The sequence below is a fragment of the Carcharhinus amblyrhynchos genome, chromosome 25 (assembly GCF_965287045.1).
Source record: "Carcharhinus amblyrhynchos chromosome 25, sCarAmb.v2.hapA, whole genome shotgun sequence".
In the NCBI taxonomy this organism is placed as follows: Eukaryota; Metazoa; Chordata; class Chondrichthyes; order Carcharhiniformes; family Carcharhinidae; genus Carcharhinus; species Carcharhinus amblyrhynchos.
In genome coordinates this window covers 16,357,336-16,372,433 of record NC_137348.1, presented here as the reverse complement: position 1 = coordinate 16,372,433, position 15,098 = coordinate 16,357,336, and the positions used below count along the sequence as shown (strand labels likewise).

Here is a 15,098-nt window from a genome sequence, read left to right as displayed (position 1 = left end):
TCGCTGCTGGGAGCAGAGATTCAGCAGAGCACCAAATTCTCCATTCTCGCTGGCAGCAGTGACAGGGCGTGCGAGACCGGAGAATTCTTCCCAGACTCTCTGGCTCTGACCACATTGCATTTGTCCCATCCAACCTCTGACAGTGCAGCACTCCCTCAGTACTGACCCTCTGACAGTGCAGCACTCCCTCATCACTGTCCCTCTGACAGTGCAGCACTCCCTCAGTACTGACCCTCTGACAGTGCAGCACTCCCTCAGTACTGACCCTCTGACAGTGCAGCACTCCCTCAGTACTGACCCTCTGACAGTGCAGCACTCCCTCAGTACTGACCCTCTGACAGTGCAGCACTCCCTCAGCACTGACCCTCTGACAGTGCAGCACTCCCTCAGCACTGACCCTCTGACAGTGCAGCACTCCCTCAGTACTGACCCTCTGACAGTGAGGCACTCCCTCAGCACTGACCCTCTGACAGTGCGGCACTCCCTCAGCACTGACCCTCTGACAGTGCGGCACTCCCTCAGCACTGACCCTCTGACAGTGCAGCATTCTCTGAGCACTGACCCTTTGACATGCAGCAATCCCTCAGTGCTGACCCTCTGACAGTGCAGCACTCCCTCAGCACTGACCCTCTGACAGTGCAGCACTCCCTCAGTACTGACCCTTTGACAGTGCAGCACTCCCTCAGTACTGACCCTTTGACATGCAGCACTCCCTCAGTACTGACCCTCTGACAGTGCAGCACTCACTCTCCCTTAGTACTGACCCTCTGACAGTGCAGCACTCCCTCAGCACTGACCCTCTGACAGTGCAGCACTCCCTCAGCACTGACCCTCTGACAGTGCAGCACTCCCTCAGTACTGACCCTCTGACAGTGTAGCACTCCCTCAGTGCTGACCATCTGACAATGTGGCACTCCCTCAGTACTGACCCTTTGACAATGCGGCATTCCTTCAGTACTGACCCTCTGATAGTGCGGCACTCACTCAGTATTGACCCTCTGACAGTGTGGCACTCCCTGAGTACTGCACCCGAGTGACAGCTTTGATTTTTGTGTTCAGGACCGGGAGTGTGACATGAACTTGGAACCCTTGTGACTGTGAGGTGAGAGCGCTGACAACTGTGCCACGACTCACTCTACAAAACCTTCCAATTTTAAAGAGAAAATAAACTTAGTTCAGGATCAAAGCGTTGTCACTTCTGTTCAATATCGCTGAGCTTGTGTTCTTGCCAGTGGAGAACACATTCTGTGTGGCAGGAAATGAGGCATAACATTACACAACAAGGCCACTGAACAACCAGGAGGGAAGAGTGTGGACACTTTTACCTTGTGTTTCACTTGTCTAAGCTGTTTGAACAGATCAGCAGCAGAGTTAAAACAGATTTTTAGCACTGCTGCCTCACAGTGCCAGGGACATGGGTTCAATTCCAGCCTTGGGTGACCATGGGGGTGACCTTCCCTCCTCATCCCGCCGGTCGATGAGTGGGCCATGCCGGTAAGATCACGAGAGAGGTAAAAAACTTGGGTTTGAACCTGATTTCTCGTTTATCGCAATCATACCGGGCCCAGATACCTGGTGAGGTCAGCCTCATGTCTAACATCACCTTTTGAATGGACCCACCTTGCATTAAGTTGATCTTTCTCTACAGTCTAGTTATAACTGTAGCCTACATTCTGCACCCTCTCCTTTCCTTCCCCCTCTACGATACGCTTTGTCTATATAGTGCGCAAGAAACAATACTCTTCCCTGTACACTAATACATGTGACAATAATAAATCAAATCAAATCAAGGCTGATTATAATATTTAAATGGGTTTTAAATAGGATTTGAATATAATTTGTGAGCCAGGGACGTAATCGCCAGGTTCTGTTGTGATGGTCTCAGCAGAAGGACCAGAGACTATCCTGGGAGGTCAGGAACCGGGTAGGGCTGTGCACATTGCAACCAGTGATCGAAAGGTGGGGAAGGGGGGCAATCAACCGGGGCCAGCGATTGCAGGAGAGGGAATTCACATAATATACAGTTGGGGGTGGCGGCGGGAGTGGGGGAATCACATGATATACAGAGCAATGGAGATGACTGATAATCTCTCTGTTCTGTTGCATAGAATGGAGATATCTGTGCATGCATAATTGTGTCCCCTACTGCCAGCTTTCCGGCTTTCTGGCAAGCACTCCCTCACTGGCAGGAAACAGATTTGGCATTATTTTTTGAATGGACTGGCATAAGATTGGACATGAGGCATTGCCGATAAAACGGATCTGAAACTCCTCTTTTCTTGCTTGTTCAGGGCTTAGAATCCTTTTGGTCAGATCACCTCCACACTGTGTGGAGTTTGCACACTCTCCCCATGCCTGCGCGGGTTTTTTCCAGGTGCTCCAGTTTCCTTTTAAGGTTCAAAGATGCACGGGTTAGATTGATTGGCCATGCTAAATTGTCCCTTAGTATCCAAAGATGTGTATGTTAGGGGGATTAGCAGGGTAAATGTGTGGGGTGACAGGGTAGGGTTGGATGCTCTGTCAGAGAATCGATGCAGGCTCAAAGGGCCAAATGGCCTGCTTCTATGCTGTAGGATGTCTATGATTTATAGATTTTCCTCATGGTAAGCTGTTGCTGCCCAGTAAATAACAGATAACAGGCTGCCTCGCAGTGTCACTGTCACTCACTCATTCAATAAATGAGGGTGGCACAGTGATTAGCACTGCTGCCTTACAGTGCCAGGGGCCAGGTTCGATTCCTGGCTTGAGTCGTTATCTGTGTTGAGTCTGCACATTCTCTCCATGTCTGCGTGGATTTCCTCCGGGTCTCCGGTTTCCTCCCACAGCCTGAAAGATGTGCTGGTTAGGTGCACGGACCCGAACAGGTCCCAGAGTGTGGCGTTTAGGGGAATTTCACAGTAACTTAAATGCAGTGTTAATGTCTTACATGTCGGTGTTAATGCCTTAATAAATAAAAACTTCAACTTTTAATTGTAGTGCCTCAAATCATTTCACTTGGTGAGTTTGGGGTCTGTGCCAAAGGCTGCTATGAGGGCAAAATGTCTGGTGATCAATAACCACAACCATCTATATCAGATTGTGTGGGAAAGCTGTCTCGTTAATAATCCCAAGTTCACCAAGGAGCAGGCTGCAACAAAGTCCAATTTATTAGGCTTTGAAAATATCCTACAGTGTAAATATCTCCCACTTTCTATGCCTTTTAGCTTTGACAAAGGGTCACTCCTTTGAGTTTTAGTCAGACCCTGTTTGGAGTATTGTGAGCAGTTTTGGGCCTTGTAGCTAAGGAAGGATGTTGGAAAGGGTCTAGAGGAGGTTCACGGGAATGATCCTTAGAATAAAGAGCTTGTCGTATGAGGACTCAGGGTCGGTACTCATTGGAGTTTAGAAGGTTGAGGGGGGGGGAATCTTATTGCAACTTACAGGATACTGCGAGGCCTGGAGAGAGTGAACATGGAGAGGATGTTTCCACCAGTAGGAAAAACTAGAACCAGAGGGCACAATCTTGGACTAAAAGGACAATCCTTTAAAACAGAGATAAGGAGGGATTTCTTCAGCCAGAAAGCGGTGACTGTGGAATGCTTTGCGCAGAAGGCTGTGGAGGCCAAATCATTGAGTGTCTTTAAGACAGAGATAGATGGGTTCTTGATTAATAAGGGGATCAGGAGTTATGAGGAAAAGGCAGGAGAATGGGAATGATTAAATGCCGGAGCAGACTCGATGGGCTGGGTGGCCTAATTCTGCTCCTGTGTCTTAAAGGTCTTATGGAAACATCAGTTCTTTTCTCTCCTTACAGATGCTGCCAGACTGGCTGAGATTTTCCAGCGTTTTCTCTTTTGGTTTCAGATTCCGGCACCCACAGTAATTTGCTTTTATTAGGCTTTGTAGTCGTCTCCAGGACGCAGCTATTGTTTACAGGAACTATATATTTATTCATTATATCTGCAGCTCTGTGACAGGCACAACAAATTCCAATTTAGAAGTAAAATATTATCCCTTTTATTAAAATTGGTGTGCACACTGCAGCAGTCAGTGACACCAACGTACGCTGCCTCGGCCCCGAAGCTTGATTAAAATTGAAAAACAAAACAGACACTAAACCAATTGGCAAAGAGGCATAGCCGAGATTTCATCACATCAGAATTATAAGAGGTTCCTCTTCAGCAGTAACCGTCACATGGGAACGCGTAGATGGAACAAAAAACAGGCTGGGCTGATTTGAATTTAATCTAGGAAGTGCATTGCTGGTGCAATCTAAGCTTGAAATTAGATTGCAATTTTATCCCTGCCCTTTCGTTTCTCCTTTAATTGCTCCCTTATGAATTCCAAATTGTTCCACAATGGCTCAATGATAAATTTTGCAATGACGTGCGAGATATTCTTCTCAAAGAGTTCCATCTCTCAAGATCCTGGTAAAAGTTGTGCTGAGGCTGGCCTCTGCTTCACAGCACCTCTACCCACCCCCTCCCTAATACTGAGGTCCTGATCTTGGCTGTCCTGTCAGGCGCAGATGGCAAGTGGAAATCTGGGCCTTGCTGCCATGTGGTTGGTGGAATATCTAGAGGTGCAGGCATTTCTGGAAGCTCTTGCACTCTCCTGACCATGGTGACACACTGGTTAGCACTGTTGCCTCACAGCGCCAGGGACCCAGGTTTGATTCCGGCCTCGGGTCACTGTCTGTGTGGAGTTTGCACATTCTCCCCATGTCTGCGTGGGTTTTCTCCGGGTGCTCCGGTTTCCTCCCACGGTCCAAAGATGTGCAGGATAGGTTGAATGGCCATGTTAAGTTGCCCCTTAGTGTCACAGGGATTGGCAGGGTGAATATGTGGGAATACAGGGATAGGGTTTGGGTGGGGTTGTTGTCGGTGCAGGCTGAATGGCCTCTTTCTACACGGCAGGGATTCTATGAAACTACTTAGAATCCCTACAATACAGAAACAGGCCATTTGGCTCATCCAGTCTGCATCATCTCTCCAAATGAATATCTTACCCAGGACCTAACTCTGTAACTCCACGTATTTACTCCAGTAATCCCCTTAACCTACACAGCCTAGGGCACTAAGGGGCAATTTAGCATGGCCAATCCACCTTACCCACACATCTTTGGACTGTGGAAGGAAACCAGAGCACCCGAAGGAAACTCACGCAGACATGGGGAGGATGTGCAAACTCCACACAGTCACCTGAGGCCTGAATTGCACCTGGGTCCCTGACGCTGTGAGGCAGCTGTATTAACCATTGTGTCACCCATTTAAAGGAGTAACGCTTGGAGAGGATTGGGAGCAGCTTACAGCGGGGTGTGGATGGGACTGGAGACAATGGGGAAAGAGCAGGCAAAGAAGGAATGGGATAGGAGTGATGGGAATACTCAGTTCCTGCGAAATTGGTCCTCCTGCTTTTGGGGCTGCAAATTAACTGTGCGAATGGGTGGGGTTTAAAATAAAGTGAGCCCAGCTTGGCAATGTTACTGCAGGCAACTTCCTGCAGGCTGTCTCCAGGATCGCCGTCCAGTCAAGGATTGTGGGCTGGCCCTTCATGCTGCTGGCCCAATCATGAGGGCCCACAGCTTTGAAGCTTCAGTCAGCGCACCGGGATAGATGGGCACTGCTTTGGCAGGTCGGGCACCTCGGGGGCACCTCAAGACGGAGGCATCCTCGTACACTCCAGCACAAAATCAGGATGGCTCAGGGGACGGGCCCCAACAATCACAAGACAAAGCCTTTCAGATTGGCCAATGGAGCCATGGGAAGGAAGGGGAGGGAGGGGGGTGCAGAGTGGGGCGGGAGGAGGGGGATTTCCCTCGTGATGCACCAGGCCTCTGATTTCCGTGACTCCCTAAAGTGCCACAGGGAATTACAATACTCAGGGCCCCAAAACATGGCTTGTAATTGCACCCTGAATTGTGCAAATTGGATGTCCATCTCCATGGAGTGCTCAGTCAATTTTCCCTCTTAGCCCTTAGGCTGATATGTGGCCAGTAACATTCATGCCACGCAAGTGCCAGATAATGACCACCTTCAACAAGAGAAAACATATGCATCTCCACTTTATATTACCATCACTGAAGCCCCATGATCAACATCCTCGGGGCGGGGGTTACCGTCAATAGAAACAGAACTGGACTAGCCATATAGACTAATAGATTAATAGACTAGTCATGTAGATACTAGAGCAGGTCAAAGGCCAGGAATCCTGTGGCACGCAACTCACCTCCTGACTCCCCAAACCCTGTCCACCATCTTCAAGGCACAAGGCAGGAGTGTGATGGAATGCTCCCCACTTGCCTGGATGAGTGCAGCTCCAACAACACTCAAGAAACTCAACACCATCCAGGACAAAGCGGTCCCCCTCTTGACATCCCATCCACCACAATAACCATTCACTCCTCCACCAATGATGCACCGTGGCAGCCACGTGAACCAGGTACAAGATACACTGCTACAACTCACCAAAACTCCTTTCCAAACCCGCGACCCCCTCCACCTAGAAAGGCAAGGGCAGCGGACACCTGGAAATATCACCATCTGCAATTTCCCTTTCAAGCATCATGCCATCCTGACTTGGAAACATATCACCATTCCGTCACTGTCACTAAGCTAAAAATTTTGGACTCCTAATAGCACCGTGGGTGTACCCAAACCATACGGACTGCAGCGGTTCAAGAAGGTGGGTCTCCACCACTGTCACAAGCACAATCAAGGACGGGAGATAAAAGCAGGCCAATCACCTCCCCTGAAAGAATTAATAAACATTTCTCAGGCAGTGGTGCAGTGTTGAGGATCCATTGCTAATTTACCAGCATCCTCTCGCTTTTGTGCCCACTACCCAGGGGATGGTAAAATTCAGGCCACAATCTCAGGCCAGTAATGTCAAGTCTGGCATCTAACAGATAATTCATCTGATATTACTCAATTTATATTATAGAGTCATCAAGGTTCGGTCCAACTTGTCCATGCCGCTAGTCCCAATTGCCCACATTTGGCTCATATCCCTCTATACCCATCTTACCCATGTAACTATCTAAATGCTTTTTAAAAGAGAAAATTGTACCTGCCTCTACTACTATCTTTGGCAGCTCGTTCCAAACACTCACCACCCTCTGTGTGAAAAAATTGCCCTTCTCGACCCTTTTGTATCTCTCCCTGCCCACTTTAAAGTAAAGTTTGTTTATTAGTCACAAGTAAGGCATTAACACTGCAATGAAGTTGCTGTGAAATTCCCCTAGTGGCCACAGTCCAGCGCCTGTTCGGGTCAATGTGCCTAACCAGCACATCTTTCAGAATGTGGGAGGAAACTGGAAAACCCAGAGGAAACCTATGCAGACACGGGGAGAACGCGCAAAACTCCACACAGACAGTGACCAAAGCCAGGAATCGGACCTGAGTCCCTGGCACTGTGAGGCGGCAGTGCTAACCATTGTGCTACCGTGCTGCTCAACCCATGTGCCTGTAGTTTTAAACTCCCCTACCTTTGGGGAAAGCTGATCTATGCCTCTCATTATTTTATAGACCTCTATAAGATCATCCTTTAGCCTTCTACGCTCCAGGGGAAAAAGTCCCAGTCTATCCGGCCTCTCCTTGTAACTCAAACCATCAAGTCCCGGTAGCATTCTAGTAATTCTTTTCTGTAGGTGTTACTGTACGAAATAATTAATTCATACCCATCTTTCAGGACAGGCAGAGCTGTCCTTGGGATGTTACATTGTTTTCTTACAATAAAGGTTTCGATGTGAACTTGGGGCGGCATGGTGGCACAGTGATTGGCACTGCTGCCTTATAGCGCCAGGGACTTGGGTTCAATTCCTGTCTTGGGTCACTGCCTGTGCAGAGTCTGCACATTCTCCCCATGTCTGCGTGGGTTTCCTCTGGCTGTTCCAGTTCTCTCCCACATTCTGAAAGATGTGCTGGATAGGTGCATTGGCCATGCTAAATTCTTCAGTGTATCCAAACAGAGTGTGCCAACTAGGGGATTTTCACAATAACTTCATTGAACTGTGAATGGAAGCCGACTTGCGACGTTAATAAACTAACTTTAAACTTTAAAACTCAATGTTTCTGCAATGTGGCCAACTCTAGCTCTAAGAATTGTTGATTGGTGCAGTCAACCCAACCGCTGGATCACCACATTTTTTATTCATTCGTGGATATGGGCATCACTGGCTGGCCAGCATTTATTGACCATCCCTAGTTGCCCTTGGAAAACAGTTGAGAGTCAACCACATTGCTGTGGCTCTGGAGTCACATGTAGGCCAGATCAGGTAAGGATGGCAGATTTCCTTCCCTAAAGGACATTAGCAAACAACATGATTCAATCGTTATAGTCATGCAAATCAGCCTCCCACCCATTGACCCAAAGAACTTGCATTTACTCAAGATGTCTCCAAAGTACGTTCAACCAATAAATTGCTTTTGCTATTGTTTCATGGGAAAATCAACCAGCCCTCTATCCATTAACTCTGTCTACACTTCTCACTGCCCTCGGCCAAAGCAGCCAGCGTAATCAAGGACTCCACGCACCCCGGACATTCTTTCTTCCACCTTCTTCCACCCATGAAAAAGATACAAAAGTCTAAGGACACGTACCAACTGACTCAAGAGCAGCTTCTTTCCTGGTGCCATCAGACTTTTGAATGGGCTTACCTTGCATTAAGTTGGTCTCTTTTTTACACCCTAACTATGACCGTAACACTATATTCTGCATCCTCTCGTTTCCTTCTCTATGCACGGTACGCTTTGTCTGTATAGCATGCAAGAAACAATGCTTTTCACTATATCCCAATACATATGACAATAATAAATCAAACCAAAATTGGAATTTAGGCAGGACGGAAAAAAAATCACACAGTTAACAACACAACTCATAAATGGTTTTTCAAAGTAGTAAAGGGTGGTAGATGCAGACAGCAGAGTGTTGAAATGGATTCCTTGGCCATAAGTGCAGACAGCTGTGTTCTCTCAACTTTGGTCTGCCCAAAGCCTATTGGTCTTCCGGTGCACAGCCGTTGATGAGTATAATTTGCAGGTTCAGGACTATGCACCGAGGGACACAGTAAAACTTGAGGCAGCCACTGCAAAGTCTCAATGGGAGAAAACATTGTCTGAGGTCACCAGGTGGGATTCTCCAGCCCTTCCCGCCGGTGGTGGGATCTTTTGCACCCGGGCCAAAGTTGACCCCCCCCTCCCCGACACTAACAGATTTCCAAGTGGCAGGGTGAGCAAGCTATGCAAAAGCCTGTAAACTTTGATAGGACTTGGTGGCCAATGGCTTGTTGCATCTCACATGGGAACACCCCATGCAAGGGGCTGGAAAACTCTGGTTTTTGTGTACTGAGCGACTGTAAAACCCCCTGTAGCCTGTACCTTTGTCATGAAATAGATATTGTAAATATCACATATAATTGCAATTGTATTGAGGCAACCCAGAACATCACATGTTGTTTGGAAAGAACCTGAGGTGGATTGCACTTACAGCAGTGCCTATTACACAATGTCATTTCACAACTTCTTCTGAATACAGAATACTCTTGAAAAAGAAAATCCCCTCATCACACTGAACCACCTTCTGCTCAGTTATTTGTCATTAAATCAGCCATCTCTGTGTTGTGGGATGTGGTATTACAATAGGAAAATCCAAATTTCTTGGAATATTTTTAAGGATTTAATTGGGAGCGTTGATATAGTAGATACAGTACATTTGGATTCTCAAAGGACATTTAATAAGGTGCCATACAAAAGGTTAATATACAAGGACTGATTGAGCTGGGGGAGGCTGGGGAAGTGGGGGGGTATATTTCTGTGGATAGAGAATTCATTAACAGCCAGGAAGGAGAGAAGGGATGAATAGATCATTTTCAAGTTGGCAGGCTGCGGAGCGTAGAGTGCCACATGGATCAGTGCTGGGATCTTAGCTATTTACAAACCCAGACCAAGAGACAAAGAGTAATGTATCTGAATTTGCTGATGATACAAAGCTAGGTGGGAATGCAAGCTGTGAGGGGGACACAAAGAAACTGTCAACAAATGGGAAACAAGGTAGCAGACGGAGTGTAATGAGGTTATTTACTTTGGTTCATAGAATATAACGCAGAATATTTTTAAAAAGGTGTTAAACTTGTATGTTCAGAAAAATTTGAGTGTACTTGCATAAGGTACACAAAAGGTTAGCATGCAGGCAGTTAGGAAAGTCAATGACATGTTCGCCTATACGGTAAGAGGATGGGGGGACAAGAATACTGAAGTACTGTTACAAGGCATGTAATAAAAAAGACCAATGGGATGTTAGTATTTATTGCAAAGGGACTGGAGTATAAAAGTAGAGAAGTGTTGTTGTAATTATATAGGGTGTTGGTGAGATCACATCTGGAGTATTGTGTCCCGTCAAATACTTTGAGGTCTAAATCCTCACCCATTCTTTCTGCTGAGGGGCACAGCTTACCTTCACCGGGGGACGAGGGTAACACAGGCATCTCCTGCCCCGTCGGAGTTTGTGGAGAGCTGTGTGAACTTGTTTCCTTTGAGCTGCCACCAGAGGCTGCATTCACAGACGACGCAGCCGAGGTAAAGTAGATATCAGACTGGAATGAAAGAAACAAATGATGGGTCAGTTATTTCCCCAGAACAACCACTTCACCCTGGGGGGGAGACAGGATGTTGCAGCTGGTCACTCTTCACCAATGGGATTGAATTTGAATTTACCCCAGGCTGCTGCATTTTGAGGTGGGAACATGCTATCATTGTTAGCAGAACCCTGGGTGTGACCGCACAGTGTGCAAGCTGGCATCGCAGCACACAATGGCAATCTCTATTGAAGACAGTGCGGTGACACGTTGGTTAGCATTGCTGCTTCACAGCGCCAGGGAATTGGGATCAATTCCAGCCTTAGTGACGGACTGTGCATGTTCTTCCCGTGTCTGCGTGGATTTCCTCTGGGTGCTCCAGTCTCCTCCCACAGTCCAAAATGTTCAGGTTAGGTGGATTGGCAATGCTAAACTGCCCCTTGGTATCCAGGGGTGTGCAGGTTAGGTGGATTGGCAATGCTAAACTGCCCCTTGGTATCCAGGGGTGTGCAAGTTAGGTGGATTGGCAATGCTAAACTGCCTCTTGGTATCCAAGGGTGTGCAGGTTAGGTGGATTGGTCATGCTAAATTGCCCCTTAGTGTCCAAAGGTATGCAGGTTAGGTGGATTAGCCATGCCAAATTGCCCCTTAGCATCCAAAGATATGCAGATTAGGTGGATTGGCCACGCTAAATTGCCCCTCGGGGACTAAAGGTGTGCAGGTTAGATGGATTGGCCATGGAAAAATTACCCCTTAGTGCCCCCAAGATGTTTAGGTTCGGTGGATTGGCCATGCCAGATTGCCCCTTAAGTGTCCAAAGATGTGCAGGTTAGGTGGAATGTATTGGGTGACAGAGATAGGGTAGGGTGAGGGCTTGGGTAATTTACCCTGCCAGAGACTCAGTGCAGACCCGATGGGCCGAATGGTCTCTTCTGCACTGTAGGGATTTGATGAAAAAGTGTATAATGTAGAATTGTGCAATTGAGTTATTCTTGTGTGACTGTAATTAAACCATATCCCTGTGTCATCCTGAGACACTCATTCTGTGTTTGCTTCAGGCTCCATGGGCTGTACATAGGGTAGGAAACTTGGAGAAGTATTCCCCAGCTTCAGCTACTAAACACGATTAGCACAAAAGATTCATTCTTCCCACGTACAGAGCATTCTCCGACAAGCCACGTACACCATATAACAATATGCAAACCTAGCTGGCTCTTTCAACTCTGAACACAGTTTTATTGGGCTGCATTGAAAACTAATTTCTAAATAAATCTGTCCTTCCAGTTACAATTGAATCTTTCACATGCTTGCTGGACCATGACAATGTTACTCTTCCCCAGTTGACCCATTCCTCGCTAGGCCAGGCTCTGTCTCTGCACCGTCTCGCCTGCGATGACCTGTCATTTTTCAGGAGATAAATGTGTAAATATGTAATCCGCACTCGAGCCTCGTACCTGTGACGCTGTGAGATGCAGGTCAAGCATTACAGCTGTGTGAACGAGATTTCCATTCACCACCAGTCGAATCTCAATAGAATCAGTAGTGAAGGCCAAAATATATGGAAACACACAAACTGGCGGGAACAAAGATGGAACAAAAGTGTTATCTTAACATTTTGAAAATTTTCTGGTATAAACTTCACTGCCTGGCAATGGCAACAGGCAAGAAAGGCTCCGCGCAGTGACTGTCTCAAAGTTAAAGTTTATTTATTAGTCACAAGTAGGCTTACATCGCTTCTCCGTTTCTATGCTAGATATGTCAGGGCAAATGGGATCAACGGTTATGAGGAGAAAGCAGGATTAGGCTATTGAGTTGGACAATCAGCCATGATTGTAATGAATGGCAGAGCAGGCTCAAAAGGCCAATTGGCCTCCTTGTACTTCTATCTTCTGTGTTTCTATTAACACTACAATGAAGTTATAGTGAAAATCCCCAAGTCGCCACAATCTGGTGCCTGTTTAGGTACACTGAGCAGAATTTAGCATGGCCGATGCACCTAACCAGCATGCCTTTCGGACCGTGGGAGGAAATCGGAGCACCCGGAGGAAATCCACTCAGGCACAGGGGATTCCACACAGACAGTGACCCAATCTGGGAATTGAACCCGGATCCCTGGTGCTGTGAGGCAGCAGCGCTAACCACTGGGCCATGGTGCAGCCCCTCAGTATTGGTCTTGATGGCCTGTTACTTACAGGATGCATCTGGAATGGTGTCAATTCATGAGATTGAGGAGGACTACAGCCATGCGGTACTCGCCTGATGTTGCCTTTGAGCTGTTGGTGGGTGAGTTTGCCACTGAGAACTCAGTTATCTGAGAGATTGAGATAAATGGGATGGGATTTTCTGGCTGTCCTGCATTGTGTTTTCTGACAATGGGGGCTTGTCATTGGCGTGGCTAACCCATCCCGCTGATGAGGATCCTGCCATGGTGGGGGGGGATGGGGAGTGACGTTCGGAAGGACTGGAAAATCCTGCCAGCAGGAAAGTCCAGAAAACCGTCCCAAGATTCCCTGAGGAGAGTTCCCTCGTGCGATGCTTAACTATAGCCCGTGAAATCCTGGCTGGAAATGAACACTGAGAGTGTGCTACCCTCCCACTGGGAATCTCCGCATACGTTGTCCCTGCTAGCCTTTGTCACCTTATTAAGGATAGGGCGAATCAGAGGGGCAGACTTAGAGAGAGAAAAAGAAACAAAACAGGATTCTAAAATCAAGTGCTTAATGGAGTTAATCAAAATGGAAACTCCTTCTGTCTACCATTGAAAATAACAATGGTTAATGTCAAGAATTCCAAAAATTCACAGCCCTTTCAGTAATTTCTCTCCATTCTTGTTTTAGGAAGCTGGCCCTTTAAGGGGCACACAGCAGGAGGGTCATGTGACCCAGTCACCCAATGGGGAACGAGCGCGGGGATCTGAGTGCAGAGCGTGAGTCTCAGCAGCCAGAGTCGATCCTGGACCTGGAAGTGTTAACGTCGTGAGAGCGCTCTGTGTATTTATCTGCTTGTAAATAAAGCCTTATTGTTCATTACTGTCTGATGGCCACTAATGCCTGTGTTTACTGCAGAAAGGGGACATTTGAAATGATTCTGCAACTCCGCAGTGTAGTTAACTCAGTATCTCTCCAGGCTGCACACCCCCACTCTCTCCACACTTTGCTTCCAAATATCTTGCTTTCATTTTCAATATTGCCCCTTGTGCTGTTTTGAATTGACAGTGCATGCTACACCTCAACAGCAAACAGAAAGTAACCAAAGTACCAAAGATATGAAGCAACACCAAGATCAAAAGGAAATTTTAACCACACACAAGAAGCACCATAAAGAGCACCTTGAGGTCGGACTCTCTTAATCTCTCTCATCCAGTTAAGCATCAAAAAGTGAGACTTATAAGGAGACAATCCAGAGTGACCATTTTAACCTGTGCTTGTAATAAACAGATCCTCATACCTATAGCGTTAGGAACCTGATTCCAGCAGAAGTGGAAGTCTGAAGCTGAAGGCTGAATCAATGGAGAGCCACCATTAAAGGGACACACCTTTTTATAGTAACAGATATCTGCAACACAACACAAGAATACCAGGTTACGTTAAGGTTAAATAGGACTTAGTGAATTAACATTGAGAGGAGGATAGGCTCTGGAACTGAGTCCAGCATCTCCAACGGTGTGGCAAATAGGGAATAAAAGTAACTCTAAAACGCATGGGTCCAGGGCACAGAGGGCCGATGGATTTCACCGTGCCAAACCTCCGCCAACGCCGATGCTCCCCTTTACAAGGTACCCAGACTAGCTCACCAGATGGCATTGCTGGTACATCAACACATTATACCATAGGCGCCTCCTGAAAGTTAGGAACGCATATGGAACCCTGGAAGAGGTCTTGTGGTGCAGTGGGTAGCGTTCCTGCCTCTGAACCAGAAGCTCCTGGTTCGAGTCTCACCCCAGGGCTTGGTGACCAAGTTCATAATGCGACCAAACAGGTTGAGTGCCAACTTGCAGAATCCTTCCACTCACACCAAAGGCTGGCGGTAAGAGTGGGAAGGACTCTCAATCAGCCATGTTTCATGTAGAGTGGGGATCCTTAAGGTAGTCTTTAAGGTATAAGCCTCTGGCAACAGATTAGTGACCTGCTGCCAGAATTACTAGCTCCAAAAACAGACAAAAGTCTGTAACCCTGTCCGCAACACAGTCTCTGGACTACAGGGTAGTGAACAGAAAATAAAAACAAAAAAAGCTTGACCAGAAGTGTACATAACAGCGGTACTTAAATGGTGCCTTAATGCATCCATTACATCCAACTACAGGGAAAACCAGACAATGGCCCTGATTTTACCGACACAGCTGCCCCGAAACAGGGGTGGGCGAAGCTCACAGAGCAGCATTCCCCATTGGGCTCGGTGGGGCAGGGGGGATCTTAAGAACCTCAGGTGGCCAAACCGGTAAAATCAGGGCCAATGTTACTGAACACATCTACAAATAGAGCAACGCGTAGCTAGCATCTGGGCTGTTCTTCAACAAAACAAAACGCGTGCTGCTAACAAATCTGTT

General features: G+C 47.2%; 1 protein-coding gene across 6 annotated transcripts in view; it reads right to left on the bottom strand.

Moving 5' to 3' along the window:
- Positions 1-15,098, bottom strand: part of garnl3 (GTPase activating Rap/RanGAP domain like 3) — a 408,597-nt gene that overhangs the window by 40,950 nt on the left and 352,549 nt on the right. For all 6 annotated transcript variants that reach the window (XM_080211832.1, XM_080211831.1, XM_080211834.1 and 3 more), the window contains 3 exons: positions 14,000-14,107; positions 12,007-12,125; positions 10,432-10,570 (listed from right to left, as the gene is read on the bottom strand). In XM_080211832.1, the coding sequence (XP_080067958.1) occupies positions 10,432-10,570; positions 12,007-12,125; positions 14,000-14,107 (366 nt within the window). The remainder of the gene's footprint in view (positions 1-10,431; positions 10,571-12,006; positions 12,126-13,999; positions 14,108-15,098) is intronic.